This window comes from Odontesthes bonariensis, chromosome 7 (genome assembly GCF_027942865.1).
Source record: "Odontesthes bonariensis isolate fOdoBon6 chromosome 7, fOdoBon6.hap1, whole genome shotgun sequence".
Classification (NCBI taxonomy): domain Eukaryota; kingdom Metazoa; phylum Chordata; class Actinopteri; order Atheriniformes; family Atherinopsidae; genus Odontesthes; species Odontesthes bonariensis.
In genome coordinates this window covers 16,014,551-16,028,191 of record NC_134512.1, presented here as the reverse complement: position 1 = coordinate 16,028,191, position 13,641 = coordinate 16,014,551, and the positions used below count along the sequence as shown (strand labels likewise).

Genomic DNA, 13,641 nt, shown 5'->3' with positions numbered 1-13,641 from the left:
CAGCAGCATTTGGACATTTTTAATGTTTGAAATCGTTCAGAAATGAAAGAACCATCCTGCAAGTCAGTGATTCTGGCCTGTCTTCTTCCACAGGTCTTTCAGTGACAGCTGTTTTCTCAGCAGCCCCCTGTGTTCAGAGCTGGCAGATGCGCAGTGGTACGGACAAGACAAGGCCAAACCAGGAACACTGGTCTGAGACCTTCCTGTAGGGCATAGAAAAGTCCATTTGCCCTCTCCTACTGCCTCGTCACTTTCCCTCACTACTACCCATCAACAACTGACAACCTCATCCTCAAAGCCTGGACCGGACGCGAGCCTCCCTTCACCGCTTTGTTTCATCCTGTCTATCACAGCTCAGCTGGGCAGGGAAGCACTCGCTGGGCTCTGATAAGGGCTTATTTCACAGGACAGACTGAGAAGTGCCACTGCAGCTGTTGAACTGTTTCCCCACAGCATCACAGAGCCCTTACTATATTTACCCTCCGGAGCACACAAGCAATGGGACGAGAGGACATGAGCAAGGGAAGACAGAGCACAGAAGAATCTCACACATGTTACACAGTCAACAAAAACGACATCGATAAGTCCAGGATCTGTTTCATATCACATCTTGTATCACTCCAGTGCACTGCCACCCAGTCAGAGGATACCTGCTGGATTTGAGCCACAAGTTTAAAACCCATTTTAAAGGCATGAATGAACCGTGCTGGGTTGGCATTATTCCCATACATGTTTGTCCTTTTTCCTAATTTCTCCATGCACATTGAAAACATCAGAAGATTACACATTCCACATTCTTGATTCAGTCCACCACCAAGGACAACCGCTGAATAAACTGGTCACATCATAGTCCCTGAGCAGGTACCACTGCAGAAAAGTGACTGTGTCTGTCAGCAGGATCAGAGTGAATTCACAGTAACAATATCAGAAGGCTTTCTGGGACATTATTTGAGATACACCTGTGGACTATAGCAATAACAAACACTGTATGAGTCAATGAACTGGTTTTAATCAACAGTTGAAGCAGGCATTTGTCCACGTTCCCTGCCTTGTGATGCTTGCAGTGAAGGATCTCTAGTGCATCATAGGCGGAATTCAGAGTTGTGGGTTTTGGATTTGTTTTTTCCTTCAGCGACTTCATCATTTATTCAGCCTCTGCCCTCAGCAGTTTGTTTGGCCACATGGCGATCGGTTCTTCAGCCAGAACATATGGGGTGAGGGTGAAAGTGTTGCCATGGCCACATCAAATCATGGCCACTGCATCCATTTAGTTTAACTGAAATCTTAACTTTGAAAATATACATTTTGAATCCAGCTTTTCACAGTTTCTGAGTTTTACCTCTGACAGTAAAGGATACATATTGACATCTGATGTTATAAGTTGTAGATTGATGGTGAAGCTCCTCAGTGACAAACTTCTATGGTGAATTATTTTTACTGGAAGGCTCCACTCTCCCCCTTTAGTTTTAGCTCCAAACTGGTTCTCACCTTGAAGATTGTCTCTCAGTCCCTTTATAGCACTGCGTTTTCTCATCTATCCACTGCAGGAGTATTGCAATTGAGCTCTATCAGTTCCAAACAAGTTGGTGCTTCACATTTGTACTGTAATTTAGCACTGATACTTTTTCAGACAGACATACTCCTTCTGATCCCCTCTGTCCAAAGCCATTCTGTAAAACTACAGCCATAAGACACTCAGCAAACGTGTGAAACGAGTTCATTAAAGCATACTTTAGTCTGAAAGCACAACATGAAAGGTCTTTAAGGGGCTGAATGTGCACTCGGTGTGCTCTTATAAACATAAGTGGATGTCGTGTTGACATTGAAAAGCTATAACCAGAACAGAGAAAAATCTTAAACCGACTCAAACAGAGAATTATTTTCTCACACACACACACATCTACTATTAGCTATTCGAAACAGGGTTAGAAAAGCACACCTGGTTTTTGAATGAAGGAGCGTTTTTTTTTGTTGTTTTTTTCCGTTTGGCTGCCTTTTAACCACTTTTCACCATTTGTCTCTAAGAAAAAAGTTAGTGGTGCAAAAAAATGCCAAGCATTTTTCAATTTTTGCACAAACTTGTAATTACTCGTATGTTAATCTTATCAATATTGTATCTGATTCAAAATCACAATAGCAGAGCGAAGTGGACTTTTTTTTTTTTTTCTTTCTTGTAGCACCATACAGACTGGACTACGGGTTTACTCTGCTGTTTGCTGTGGGAGGAATGGTACAAATCTCACCCTAAGTTCTCACACATCGTCGGTTGGGATTTCCCATGTTTTGCATTATTTTAGTAGGAAAGTATAGCCCGCTCTCTGCCTGCGTGGTTGGTTCTCTGAGAGCCATTGCACCACGCTTGGTCAGATTCAATGAGTCCTTATGCAAGACTGGAACCTGCGATTACTGGTTACGATCAAATAGGAATTCATCACCACAGTGTATTCAAGTTTCATTATCTCTATGAAAATCTTCGCCCGCTTTGTACGTGTTGAAGACACAGTCCCATGCATGTCCGGCAGATCCGCTGAGAAATGACCCTCAACACAGCGCTCAGCTTGTTCTTGCTTGTATTCGCTTGTTTATTTTCTCCGTAGTGTTGCTCAAACCCCAAAAAGTACCGTTTTGATCTTGTTATAATCTCTGACCGCTGAGCCCATTGTGAAGACGTGTGACATCCCTTCCCTTCATAGTTCCGTGCAACACACTTTCCCTGCTCCATGAAAAATGTATGAGGTTTTTTTTGTAATACTCCAAGAGAAAGGAGGTAACTGTTTTATCAGTCTTTTCCAGTAAGAACAGAGGAGCACTGTAAGGTTTCGCGGGGTTTGTAACATTCACATTCATTGTTTTCAAAGTTCTTTTTTTTTTTTTTTTATATCAACCAGTATTTCTTTTTTTGACATTGTAACAACCCTTTCAGGTGCTACAAAATGACCAGTTACTGCTTTGTCATGTAGGATCTAGACATCCCTTCATTCTTACCAATAGTTTCAAAACCAGATGTGCAAAGTTAAGCTTATTTTAACAGACAGTTTAATAGTAGAACACTTCCTCAACCAGACAATAGAGCATGTAACTCGATTTTATCAGTTCTGTTCAACTGTAACAATACATTAAAAGTGTTGTAGAAAAAAAATGTGGAATTGATTAAAAAAAACTGAATTCCACAGTTAATTTATTCTTTTTTCTATTAAGAATTTGTATAGTAACTTTACATTTTGCAAAACTGTGTTGTTGGAAATTGATGATGAATTTTCAAGATGAGAAGCCGTGGTGGTTCTTGATAGTAAGAAAATAAATTATTGATGAATGTTCTCAAAATGATGCCTTTGTCTGTTTTCTTTCTTCTTTCACTCACTCCTCCGGTCAACAAATACTCCTCAACGAACAAATACCCCCTGTAGGTTCAGCTGAAGGGTCATAGATTTATCAAAGAGAATCCCCTCATGTCGTCACCACTTCCGCTTCTCTGGACACACTCACTTTCTTGTCATCACATCCAGGCTTCAGTCACATCCGCCTTAGAGGATTTCCTATTGAGTCAAAGGAAGGTACACTGAACACAAAAGACGTGACACAGCACAGCCGAACGCGAAGTTTATCAGTGTCTGTTAACTCATCTTTATTTCACACACCCTTAAGTCACACAGTTGGCTGTTAAAACTCTTTGAGTGGGCGAGTGCTAGCAGGATATGCAGACATTTGACCGTGTGGATTATGCATACAACTTATCATACACCCTCCAACTGTGAGCACTAATCCAAAGGTCACAAATGCAACAGCATCGGTTCATACATGGTTTTTATCCAAGCAATTGAAAGGAGTTTCTGTGAGGACACTCGGCCTCATCACCCTGCTTCACTTTGTACTAGATTTCTGGGTCCATTTATAAATGAATCCCATGTTTCTCTTTGTACTCCGTGTGTTCCCATAGCAGCTCTCCCAACCAGGCAACAGCTGGAAGCTGTTAGTCAGACATGCCGTGAGAAAGTAGCTGCACTCTGGTTTTTTTTTTCTTTTACTCATACAAGTCTGTTTATGAATGTTGGTGAACGTTGGAGTGCTTGCTAAAAAAGAGGTGTATGACCTTGCTTTATATTGAAATCCATCACCTATAAGATCCTGAAACATGCCCTCCGACGTAACTGTAGCCTGCTCTGTGAGCCAAAACAGCAGATACACAATGTCTTTGAAGAGTTTTTGTATATTCAAACTTCAGGAAATACGATGAGTTCAGTATAAGACATCCACAGTCCCATTTAGATCAACAAAAATATGTGCTCATGGTAGTATTAACAGGCTTTCTGAAATGTATTTACACTCTGTTACTATTAGAATTCAGCTGTGAATGATAGCACGTATGCTGTATTTTATTGATCATACTTTGTCTTTTCACTCTACAAGTTTGCCTCAAGTGTCCTGGCCACAAAAGAAGCACCTTCATTGATATGAAGGGAGTGGATCAGTGTCATCAGTGGGTGAAAAACCACATGAAAAACCTCTGCCAATGCTGCCCTCTAGTGTCCATTAAAGAGGAACTTCTGTGAAAGTTAATAGAATTAATAAATGGAATTGTTTTCACAAAAATCATATTGCACAATAATCGGTCCTTACATGGCCTTGTCAAGAACAGTAACTCAGTTTACAAATTATGCGCCCACGGGACAAACCCTGAAGAATTTTCGGGTCGTTGAATTTCACAGATCCAGCTCCTCTTGTTCCAGCAGAGGACCGTTCGTTTCATCTGGGTCCTGTCAAGAAAATGATTCCTGATGAGGATTTATTGAAACCACAAGAGATGTTCAGAGAGAGAAATCTGTATCCGAAACTTGTGGCATTCACACTGTGTTGTATTTTGATTTGATTGGATTTTTCCACCACTGGGGCTTGCAGTGTTTGTACCTGTGAGATGCGACTGTAGGCTTGAATGTGAGGAGAACTGTAGCGGCGCAGCCCTCTGCAGGACAGGAAAAGAACGTACACTGACCCCAGAAAGCACAGCACAATGAATACTACGGAGCTCACATTTGCAACATGTGAACCAGCCTGATGTTCATAGGAAGACAAGAAGAAGAGAGAGTTAATAGTTTTTTTTGTCATATGGGTGCACTGTCATATATCTGGAGCAAAAGTTTTAAATCTGAATGAATAGGGCCACAGAACTACCTGCTGGTACGTGCTTAGTGTTGAAGGTGTTGCAGACACAAGACTGTTTGCCAGCAGAGCAGAAAATCCAAACAGCAGACTGAAGAGGTTTAGACCCATCAGAGCAATAATCTGTTTGTTGTCAACAAAAAGTCAAATGATTATTCTATGATAATAAACTGAATGGGGGAAATAGAAATTAATCATTAGAAATTATTAAACACACTGTTCACCTTTATTTTGCTGGCTTTCCTCTGAACCTCAATTGCCAGACTCCCAGCAGCCACATACTGTAACAGCACAAACAGTCAAGACCCAGAATTTTCCCTTTTATCTGCATTAAATTAGAGAAAGAAGGCGTTGACTCACAAATAAGCTCGACCATACTGGAGTTAGCATGGAGACAGAGCAGTCATACCTCATACATGCATGACTGACTGTCGTGAGTATGCTAGAAAAGGCACTTAGGACTTGAACCACCTGAAGGAAAACACGGGAGCAGGTAAAGGGAATGAAAGCTTAGAATATATTTTGGCTTGGATGCTCAGAAGAAAGCCGCGTCTCACCCCAGTGACTAAAAGTCTTGAGTTAACCACAGTCCCAAACCAACGATGAATCCGGACGTTGATTAGCGCCCCATTATTGGTAACCTGGGGCGTGGGGCGGGGCGTGGGTGACTCCTTAAAAAACACTTGATACAACCCTTCCTGAAACATGTTCTGCGTCATCTGTTGTAACAGAATAAAGCGAACCATTTCAAAGAAAGAATGGAGGTTGAATGGGGCTCAGTTCAAGTGTTAACAGTTAACACGATCAAATCGTGACACAGACACACACCCTAATTTCAGATTTCACAATTCCTTTCAGTATTTTAATGCTTACCTTTGCAAAATGTTATAAAACTTTAACTGGTTTATCCACAGGCCTTCATATCAAATCTCAAATAAGTGAAAAAAAGCAAGAAGAATCATGAAAGAGTTTTTCAATGAGCTGCCGTAATTCCTCAGTGTAGAACATTACCCCATGGGGGTCAAAGTTCACTTGAGTTGGATGATAACGAATGGTTAAAGTTCACTCTTAAGACAGAGATTCAGGGACATCATTGGCCATGTGTAAAGCACTTATCAGTGTGTAGGGAGGAGTCATTGAGGCATCAGAGGACAGGTTTCACTTTAGTAACAAATTCAGAATGTTTTCAGCCTTCTAATTATATTTCCTATTTTCACAGATATCTCATCTTATCTTGTATTCTATTCCATAGATGTATATAATACAAGTAGCTCAGCTATGAAATATAACAACTCATACACATTCAGATAAAAACTAATGTTATTTATGACACAAAACTCAAATATGTATATTTTTTGTAAATTAAGAAAACAATATTAACAGACAGAGTATGCCTGATCAGGATCGAATTGGGAATACTTCCATACATGTGAGCGTAAGATTTAACAATGAGTGAGGATTCACTCCTTCAGGAATTCCTTGAGGATAAAAAAAAGCAGTGTTTCTCAGTAGTGACAGGGGATACTTTATTCTAATCACCGTTCAATGATTTTCTTTTTTTTTAACTACTGCCTTATTCTGATGGCATTTCATATTGTTTATTCCCAGATGTCAACAACATATTCTTCCTCAACAGGAGAGGCAACCCTCCATGTCTTCCTCCTCTTTCAGAGCACGAACATCATTAAAAACAGTGCTATGATTATTATCATTATTATTGATATTAGTATTAGTACAAATAGTGTTTCTTTTTTGTTTTTTTTGCATAACCGATTGAAGATCTTGGCACACATCTGTGCCCAAAGTGCTGCCACTGTGCAACATGCCAACATCATAAAAACACACCTATATGATAGTTTCCTTTAAGCAATCCTAGTTTGGATATCATATACATTAGAAGAGCAGAGGCAGCTGTGACAGGAAACAATAGGACAAATGTATAGTGGTATTTTCTCTTCTAAATCAAATAATCAGTCATTAACCTACAGAAAATTTACAAGTGTGTTTTGGTGTCCTCTAAATTGAAATCATCTTGTGTCATTATCCTACATTATCCTATTCTCGTGTCATTGTCCTCTTTACAAGTGTGTTTTGGTGTCCTCTAAATTGAAATCATCTCATGTCATTATCTGAAAATAGAAGGAGCAACCTGATTAGATCCAAAACAGAACTATGTGAAACAAGTTGGGCTTAAAACTATGTGATCTAAAACATCATTATATCTATACAGAAGAAGAAAAACCAGGACATAATTAAACAAATGAGACAAAAACTTTGTACCTCACGATTTAGTCTTAGAGGAAAACAATTGAATGATTCATTTTTGAGAATGGCAAAAGTGTGTGAGTCTTCGCTTACAGTTACCCGGTGTGAATCTCCATTTTACCTTCAAATTTTCTGCTTATCTTAAAGGTTAATGTTTTTCCACTTTCTGATGTGATAATGTCTTATTTAACGCATAAATGACTGAATGATCATTTCTGTCTTGCAAATTAGTTTAAAATGGTTCTCTTTATCTAATTCCAAGATTTGAAAACAAGTGATAAAGTTTTAAGTCACATTCCTGCATCCAAAATGTGCGTGCAATTCAAGTGCGATTACGTTTTCTTTATATAACACTCCTGACCTCTGCCAAAAATCTCTCATCCACAGTATAAAGGCCCTTGTTCTGTGATCAGCCACGGGTCTGGAAATCTTTTGCACATCAGAAACCTCATTTCATAACTTAATTTAGTTTGAAGCTCAACCTTAAGGATATTTCACCAATGAATGAATAATGATTCACAACCACTGCATGTCAGTGAAAATGCATTCAAAGCAGTTTTAACTATTTATTGATAGTCAGCGTCCACAAGAAATCCGAGGTATAGACCACTATCACATCACCAGATCACAGGAACAAAATTCCAAATTACCAGACGGAACTACAAGCTCCATAACCTATGCAAAACTGCCTGCTATGAACACAGTAAACTTCATCAGTTCTACTGTTCTTGGCAGTGAACGTCCAAAATAATCCACTCGAGTATTAAAATGTCCTCACAAAAGCAAGCACTCTCAGCTGAGGCATACAATCAAATGTTATTCAGGTTCTAATTTTATTGCTTGAAAAAAAAAAATCCCAGCAACGAGATCGACAAAAGCAAGGAAAATAAAGAGGATTCATGTACAGAGCTGATATATCTCTCACAAGCATGAAAGACACCAGAAAGCAGCCAAAAGAGGTCGCACAGCACTCTGAGGATTTTTTTGGGCAGATGGTAGCAAATTTAGAGGGTCTATTAATACATGGGGTCATGTCAGACCCATTCTGTTTTTCCTGGCAGAGTCTCACTGTCATGGTCCTCCTCTCTGCCCCCCGTGTACAGGTCTGCCAGTCTACTGAAGCGTGGTCCCCACTGACCCAAGCTCTGAAAGTCCTGCTCCTTATCTGAGTCCAAGGAGTTGATGGAGCTGAACGAATCCACGTCAGAGCCTCCACCCTCATAGTCAAACACCAGGAGAGAGTCAAAAGGAGGAGCTGCGGGGTCACCGTCTGCGGTGACCCAAAAACGGCTCCCAGAACTGGGGTTGCAAGAGAAGGAATGTGCAGTTGTGGGGCAGAACGTGGGATGAAGCAGGTAACAGCAGTCCCTTGGCACTGGCACACCTCAGCACGCAGTGTACTGTCCTGGGACAGCATGCCATCATCATTGATGCGCATCAGGACATTATAGTTCCCAGGAGAAAGGTCTCGTCTGGGGGCCAGGAGAGCCACATCACCTGGAAAAGAAGCAGAACCAAAACTTCAGAAGTGGGCTTGAGCCGTGAGCCATGCAAAGCTGGATGGTTATGTTTCAAGTTTTATAACATTACTTAGGTAGCTTCCTGGATGCTAATGAGCTACAGATTATGTAGATGCCAACTTCTACATCCTTTTTTTTTCTTCGAACATAAACCCACTTGCAGAAAAGCGGGGAATTTTTCTAAAAACACTACAAAAACTTAATTCTGTTATTTACTTTGAAAAGGTATCCAACAAACAATTTGTAATGGCACACACTGTGTGCCATTGCATCTAGAAATTTACCCTGAAATTATATTATATGAAAAATGCCACTGATTTCTCGGAGCAAAAGCACATCTCAGATGGACAGAAAAACAGTAGATGCATGTACTGTAATCCGGTGAGTACTGTGATCTGGTGAATCAACACTTTATATTGCTGCTGTTCATACCCTGTATATCATAGCATGACAGAGACTGTCCATCATCCGCACAAGTATTTAGCATCTCCTGGGAAGTCCCATGTTTCATCTGCATGGTCAAACCTGATGTCAGTTTCCATGTACCAGAGACCAGGAAGACCACCCAGGCTTTTATGAGCATGTTTTATGATGGCACTGGGGGTAATTTAGGTATGTGTGATTGTGCAATTGATGCAGAGGTGTTTGTTTTTCACCAGGACAATGCCAGACTTCTCTCTGCATTACTTTCAACAGTGGTCTTCTGAAAACAGAGTTTGTACCCCGTTGTGAGCTCCCTTACTAGTAGAGTTAGCGCTAATGGTCCAGTTCATCTTGTGTCCCCCTACAAGCTCCACAGTAAAAGGACCAGCATGACCGGGTCCATCCAGGTCCACTATGTCCAGGAGGACAGGGGAAGGGTCGTTGTTGCACAGGCTGACTTTCCTCTGCTTGATCACAGGACGATTGTCATTTACATCCAATAAACTCACGACCAGAGTACCGGTGCCTGTAGCTGGAATATCATCTTAAGCAAAGGAGAGGGATTCAGGGCTTATTACTCAATTGTGTATAAAAACTGGTTAAAGAAAATGAACATTATCAGAGTTTATTAGGTCATTTCTAAAGTAGAACTTTACCATCATCATAAGCCAAGATTAGAACTGTGTATTTGCTGTCTTTAACATATTGCGATTCTCTGTCCATGTTGTTTTTAACTCTGATTGATCCTGAGTTTGTATCGGTGCGCAGCCAGCTGGCAGTGTCGTTGTAAACTTTATATCTGAAAACAAAAAGTTTAATTTATTCATTTCTTTATTCATTTTCATGAGATATTTGCGATATTAGCTGGTAAAGTTGTGTTTATTACCTGATGCTCTGTTTCCTCGCTGTGTCTGGGTCCTTTGCTCTGAGTTCGACCAGCGGAGTGTTTGTTTTCACATTCTCTGAGATAACCACATGCATCTCAGCTGGACTGAAAATAGGAGGCTCGTTCCTGTCCACGACTCTCGCGGTCACCGTGGCGGTGGAAGTAGACACAGGTCCAGAAAAGGGTGCCTCATTTGTTGCCACCACCAGTAGCACAAAGACAGGAATGCTCTCAAAATCCAACCGCTTAGAAATGAAGGAGAGAACAGAAGCATACGTGACTTACCACACATGTTGAGACATGTTATCGAAATGTAAAGGTTAACCCAAACCTTGGCAGTTGTGATAATTCCCTCCATTTCATTTGAACCTGTAGTGATGTTGAATGCTTCACCTTCGTTGCCTTTGATTATCATGTATTTGCTGTTGGTATTCGGAGATCCTAACTCGTTCATGTCAGTGACTTGTAGTCTCGTTACCTCCACTCCAACCTCATTCTCAGGGACTGATGTGGTGATCTGGGAAAAGGTAAGAAACTCTACTCAGTGACATCACAGATTAAACTTGACATCTTTTTGATATCGTCAAGTATTTGTGCAACTCACAGATGTCAAAGTGAACTGTGGAGCATGATCATTGCAGTCAGTAATGATAATGACAGCAGTGCAGGTGGTGACCAGCCCTTTCCCCTCCATATCAACGGCTTCGATGATCAGCTCGTACTTTGAGTGAATCTAACGCAAGAAAATGAGTTACAGAAGAGATGTAGAATGAGAAATATTTCAAAGATTAGCTTAGTTATCATGATTATGTTCACATTACCTCTCTGTCCAGTCCACCTGCCTTCAGACTGATCATTCAACTCACTGAGTTTATGGTGAACATGTTCTCTAAAGGCTCTCGAGGCGCCTGAGATTTTATTTTAAATCTAATAATGGCATTGTCTGTCTCTGGATCATCTTTATCCACTGCTGTTACCCTTATGATGGGCTTATCTGTTAAAGACAAAAAGAAATAAAGACCAAGACTGAGTGGACTTCATGCTTACATTTCAAGAAGTCTGTTGAGTTTTTACTCACCAATATCTGCACATTCGCTCACTCTGCCAGTGAAAGTGTTCTGAGTGAATTCAGGCGCATTGTCATTCTGGTCAATGATGTTGATAATGAGCACAATGGGCTCCTCCACCTTGACTCCCTCACTCAGAGCATGGGCCCAGAGCTGTAAAACACATGGCATTCCCGGTTGCCTCAGAAAGTAATCAAACAATTAAACTATAAACAAACTTCCAAGAGGACATGGTTTCGTTCACAAAATACACTAATAATCAGAAATGACTGAAACGGTGGAAAGTGAGATTCCACTTTGCCTGAGCTCACAGTGTACTTAGCTCTTTTCTCCCTGTCCAGTGACCGGGTCACATACATCACACCAGACCGCTGACTGACAGTAAAAATACCCTTGGGGGACTGATCTGCTCCTGGTCCACTGATCTTGTAGGTTATCGCCACATTTTCATCGTTGTTGGACTTCAGCTAAATGGCAGTGAAGGGGGATCGGGTCAATGAGGGTGCATTCAAAGAAATTTGAATTTCAAAATAGTACAGCAGTTACCTTCACCATATATTTGGGGTATGGGCCCCTGTCATTTTCTGGATAATAAATGGGTGGAATAACCCAATCTCTCTTCATCCGTTTCAAATCACCGGACATTTGTGGAAACTCAATGATTGGGAGCAGCTGGAGGATAGTGTGAGAGTTGTTCGGTTTGTATCAGAAAAAAATTGCTGAAGTAGAGACAATCACTTGTAATCTTCACCGTTAGACTAAGAAAACAAACACAACTTTTTATTGTACCTCAAGATTGCTCTGATTTGCACTGTTGAGTCCGTTGTCCAAACATCTTGGTTGCATCCCTGCAGCGGCTAGAGACACCAAACTCTGAGGAACAGACAATACTCAAACATCAGTCAGCAAACATTTATCACAAAGGCTTTTACAGCAGTTTACAATGGTACTGTACAGAAAGACCTGCTGCAACACTCCACACACACACACAACCACAATACAATTCTGTGTGACAGTTTACGTACTCTGCTCATTAAAGACACGGATGGCATGGCAATGTTAAATTCTGGTAGGGTTTAAATGATGTCTGAACCTTTTTTTAAAGGAGCAAAATGAATCCAAATCATTGACGGGATGAAAATACAAGAATTTAGTGCACAGCTTTTAATCTATTGTGTGCTTTCTGAAATCAACACAGAATTAAAATGAGACGTCGGGATTAGAAAAACGAAAACACTTCCAACATTTTTTATTGTTTTTATTGTTTTCATTTGAGCTGAAAACGTTAAAAAGGGTCGGTTTGATGGTGCGGACCGGTGACCTGTCCAGGGTGTGACCCTGCCTATCGCCCAATGACGGCTGGGACAGGCTCCTGCCCTTCTCAAACTCAAATTGTTTTGGGACAAGCTAAAGAAAAATGGAACTGACAGACTCCATGGGTGGAAGGCTCAATGCAGACATTTATAAAGGCTGGGTGTAGCAGTCAGCAGATATAAAGGCAAGAACTATCTTTTGTAACATGGTATTTGGTACATTCTGCCATTGATTTGTCACTCCAGTGCTAGAAACTGAGAACAATCAAACAGATCACAAGGTTTTGTAATTCAGTTGCCTGATAATTCTCCAAATGGATGTTTACGAATGCTTCACTCCTTTATAGTCTTCTAAGAAAAAGATAAAAACTCACTCTTCAATTACAGGTTTTAGCTTCATTCATATTTTGCTTTGGACTGAGAGCACTTTATCTGTTCTACAATAAAATGAATCCTCAGTAACAGTTTGACTGTGTCACAAAAAAGGATCGTCTTTAATACCTATGCCACAATGAAAATATTGAAAATAGGAAACAAGATTCAGGTAGGCGGGGACATAGAGACATGTAACTGTCAAAAGAGTAAAAAACATGTCAAACACTCACCTGGATCTGGCAGAACAAAAAGATCATTTCTCAAGTCCTGCTGTTTCCCGTCAGGTCCCTCAGCTTAGAAACCCTACAGGTATGACCTCTGGACCTCTGTGGTCAGGACAAGAGCCACCGCTATGTTTTAGTGGAAAACTGCCAAGTTTGTGGCCTTTACTGAACCTCGTTATGGGGCGTATTTGCGTTGCTATAATTTGTCAGTAAGCGTGTTAATTAATCCTTTCTCAGACCCAGGTGCTGCTAATGAAATCTTCCTTCAAACTGCCTGTGGCTACAGTGACTTACTGTTTGATCTTATCAGCAAAATGTTTGGGATAAACAAGTCTGAGGCGACTGCATCAGACATGCAGGTGCGTTTATGTAGGTGAGGCTTTCGACGCTCAAAACTCGTGGTGTTTCTGT

The 13,641-nt window shown here is 40.7% G+C and overlaps 2 protein-coding genes across 12 annotated transcripts in view; one reads left to right on the top strand and one right to left on the bottom strand.

Moving 5' to 3' along the window:
- The window catches only part of frmd4a (FERM domain containing 4A), a 93,711-nt gene extending 90,387 nt beyond the window's left edge, over positions 1–3,324 (top strand). For 9 of the 11 annotated variants that reach the window (XM_075469705.1, XM_075469706.1, XM_075469704.1 and 6 more), the window contains exon 24: positions 94–3,324. In XM_075469705.1, the coding sequence (XP_075325820.1) occupies positions 94–196 (103 nt within the window). In that variant the 3' untranslated portion in view covers positions 197–3,324. The remainder of the gene's footprint in view (positions 1–93) is intronic. The other 2 variants (XM_075469709.1, XM_075469701.1) reach the window with 1 other exon arrangement.
- Positions 3,325–8,362: 5,038 nt separating this feature from the next.
- On the bottom strand, positions 8,363–13,542 carry LOC142384667 (cadherin-1). Its single transcript, XM_075470965.1, is given in 13 exon segments — positions 8,363–8,699; positions 8,702–8,919; positions 9,685–9,909; positions 10,022–10,164; positions 10,252–10,496; positions 10,583–10,768; positions 10,856–10,984; positions 11,073–11,245; positions 11,330–11,471; positions 11,630–11,785; positions 11,865–11,990; positions 12,108–12,191; positions 13,237–13,542. Coding segments are annotated over 13 exon segments (2,097 nt in total). The 5' UTR covers positions 13,264–13,542; the 3' UTR covers positions 8,363–8,456.
- Between the last annotated feature and the right edge of the window lie 99 nt (positions 13,543–13,641).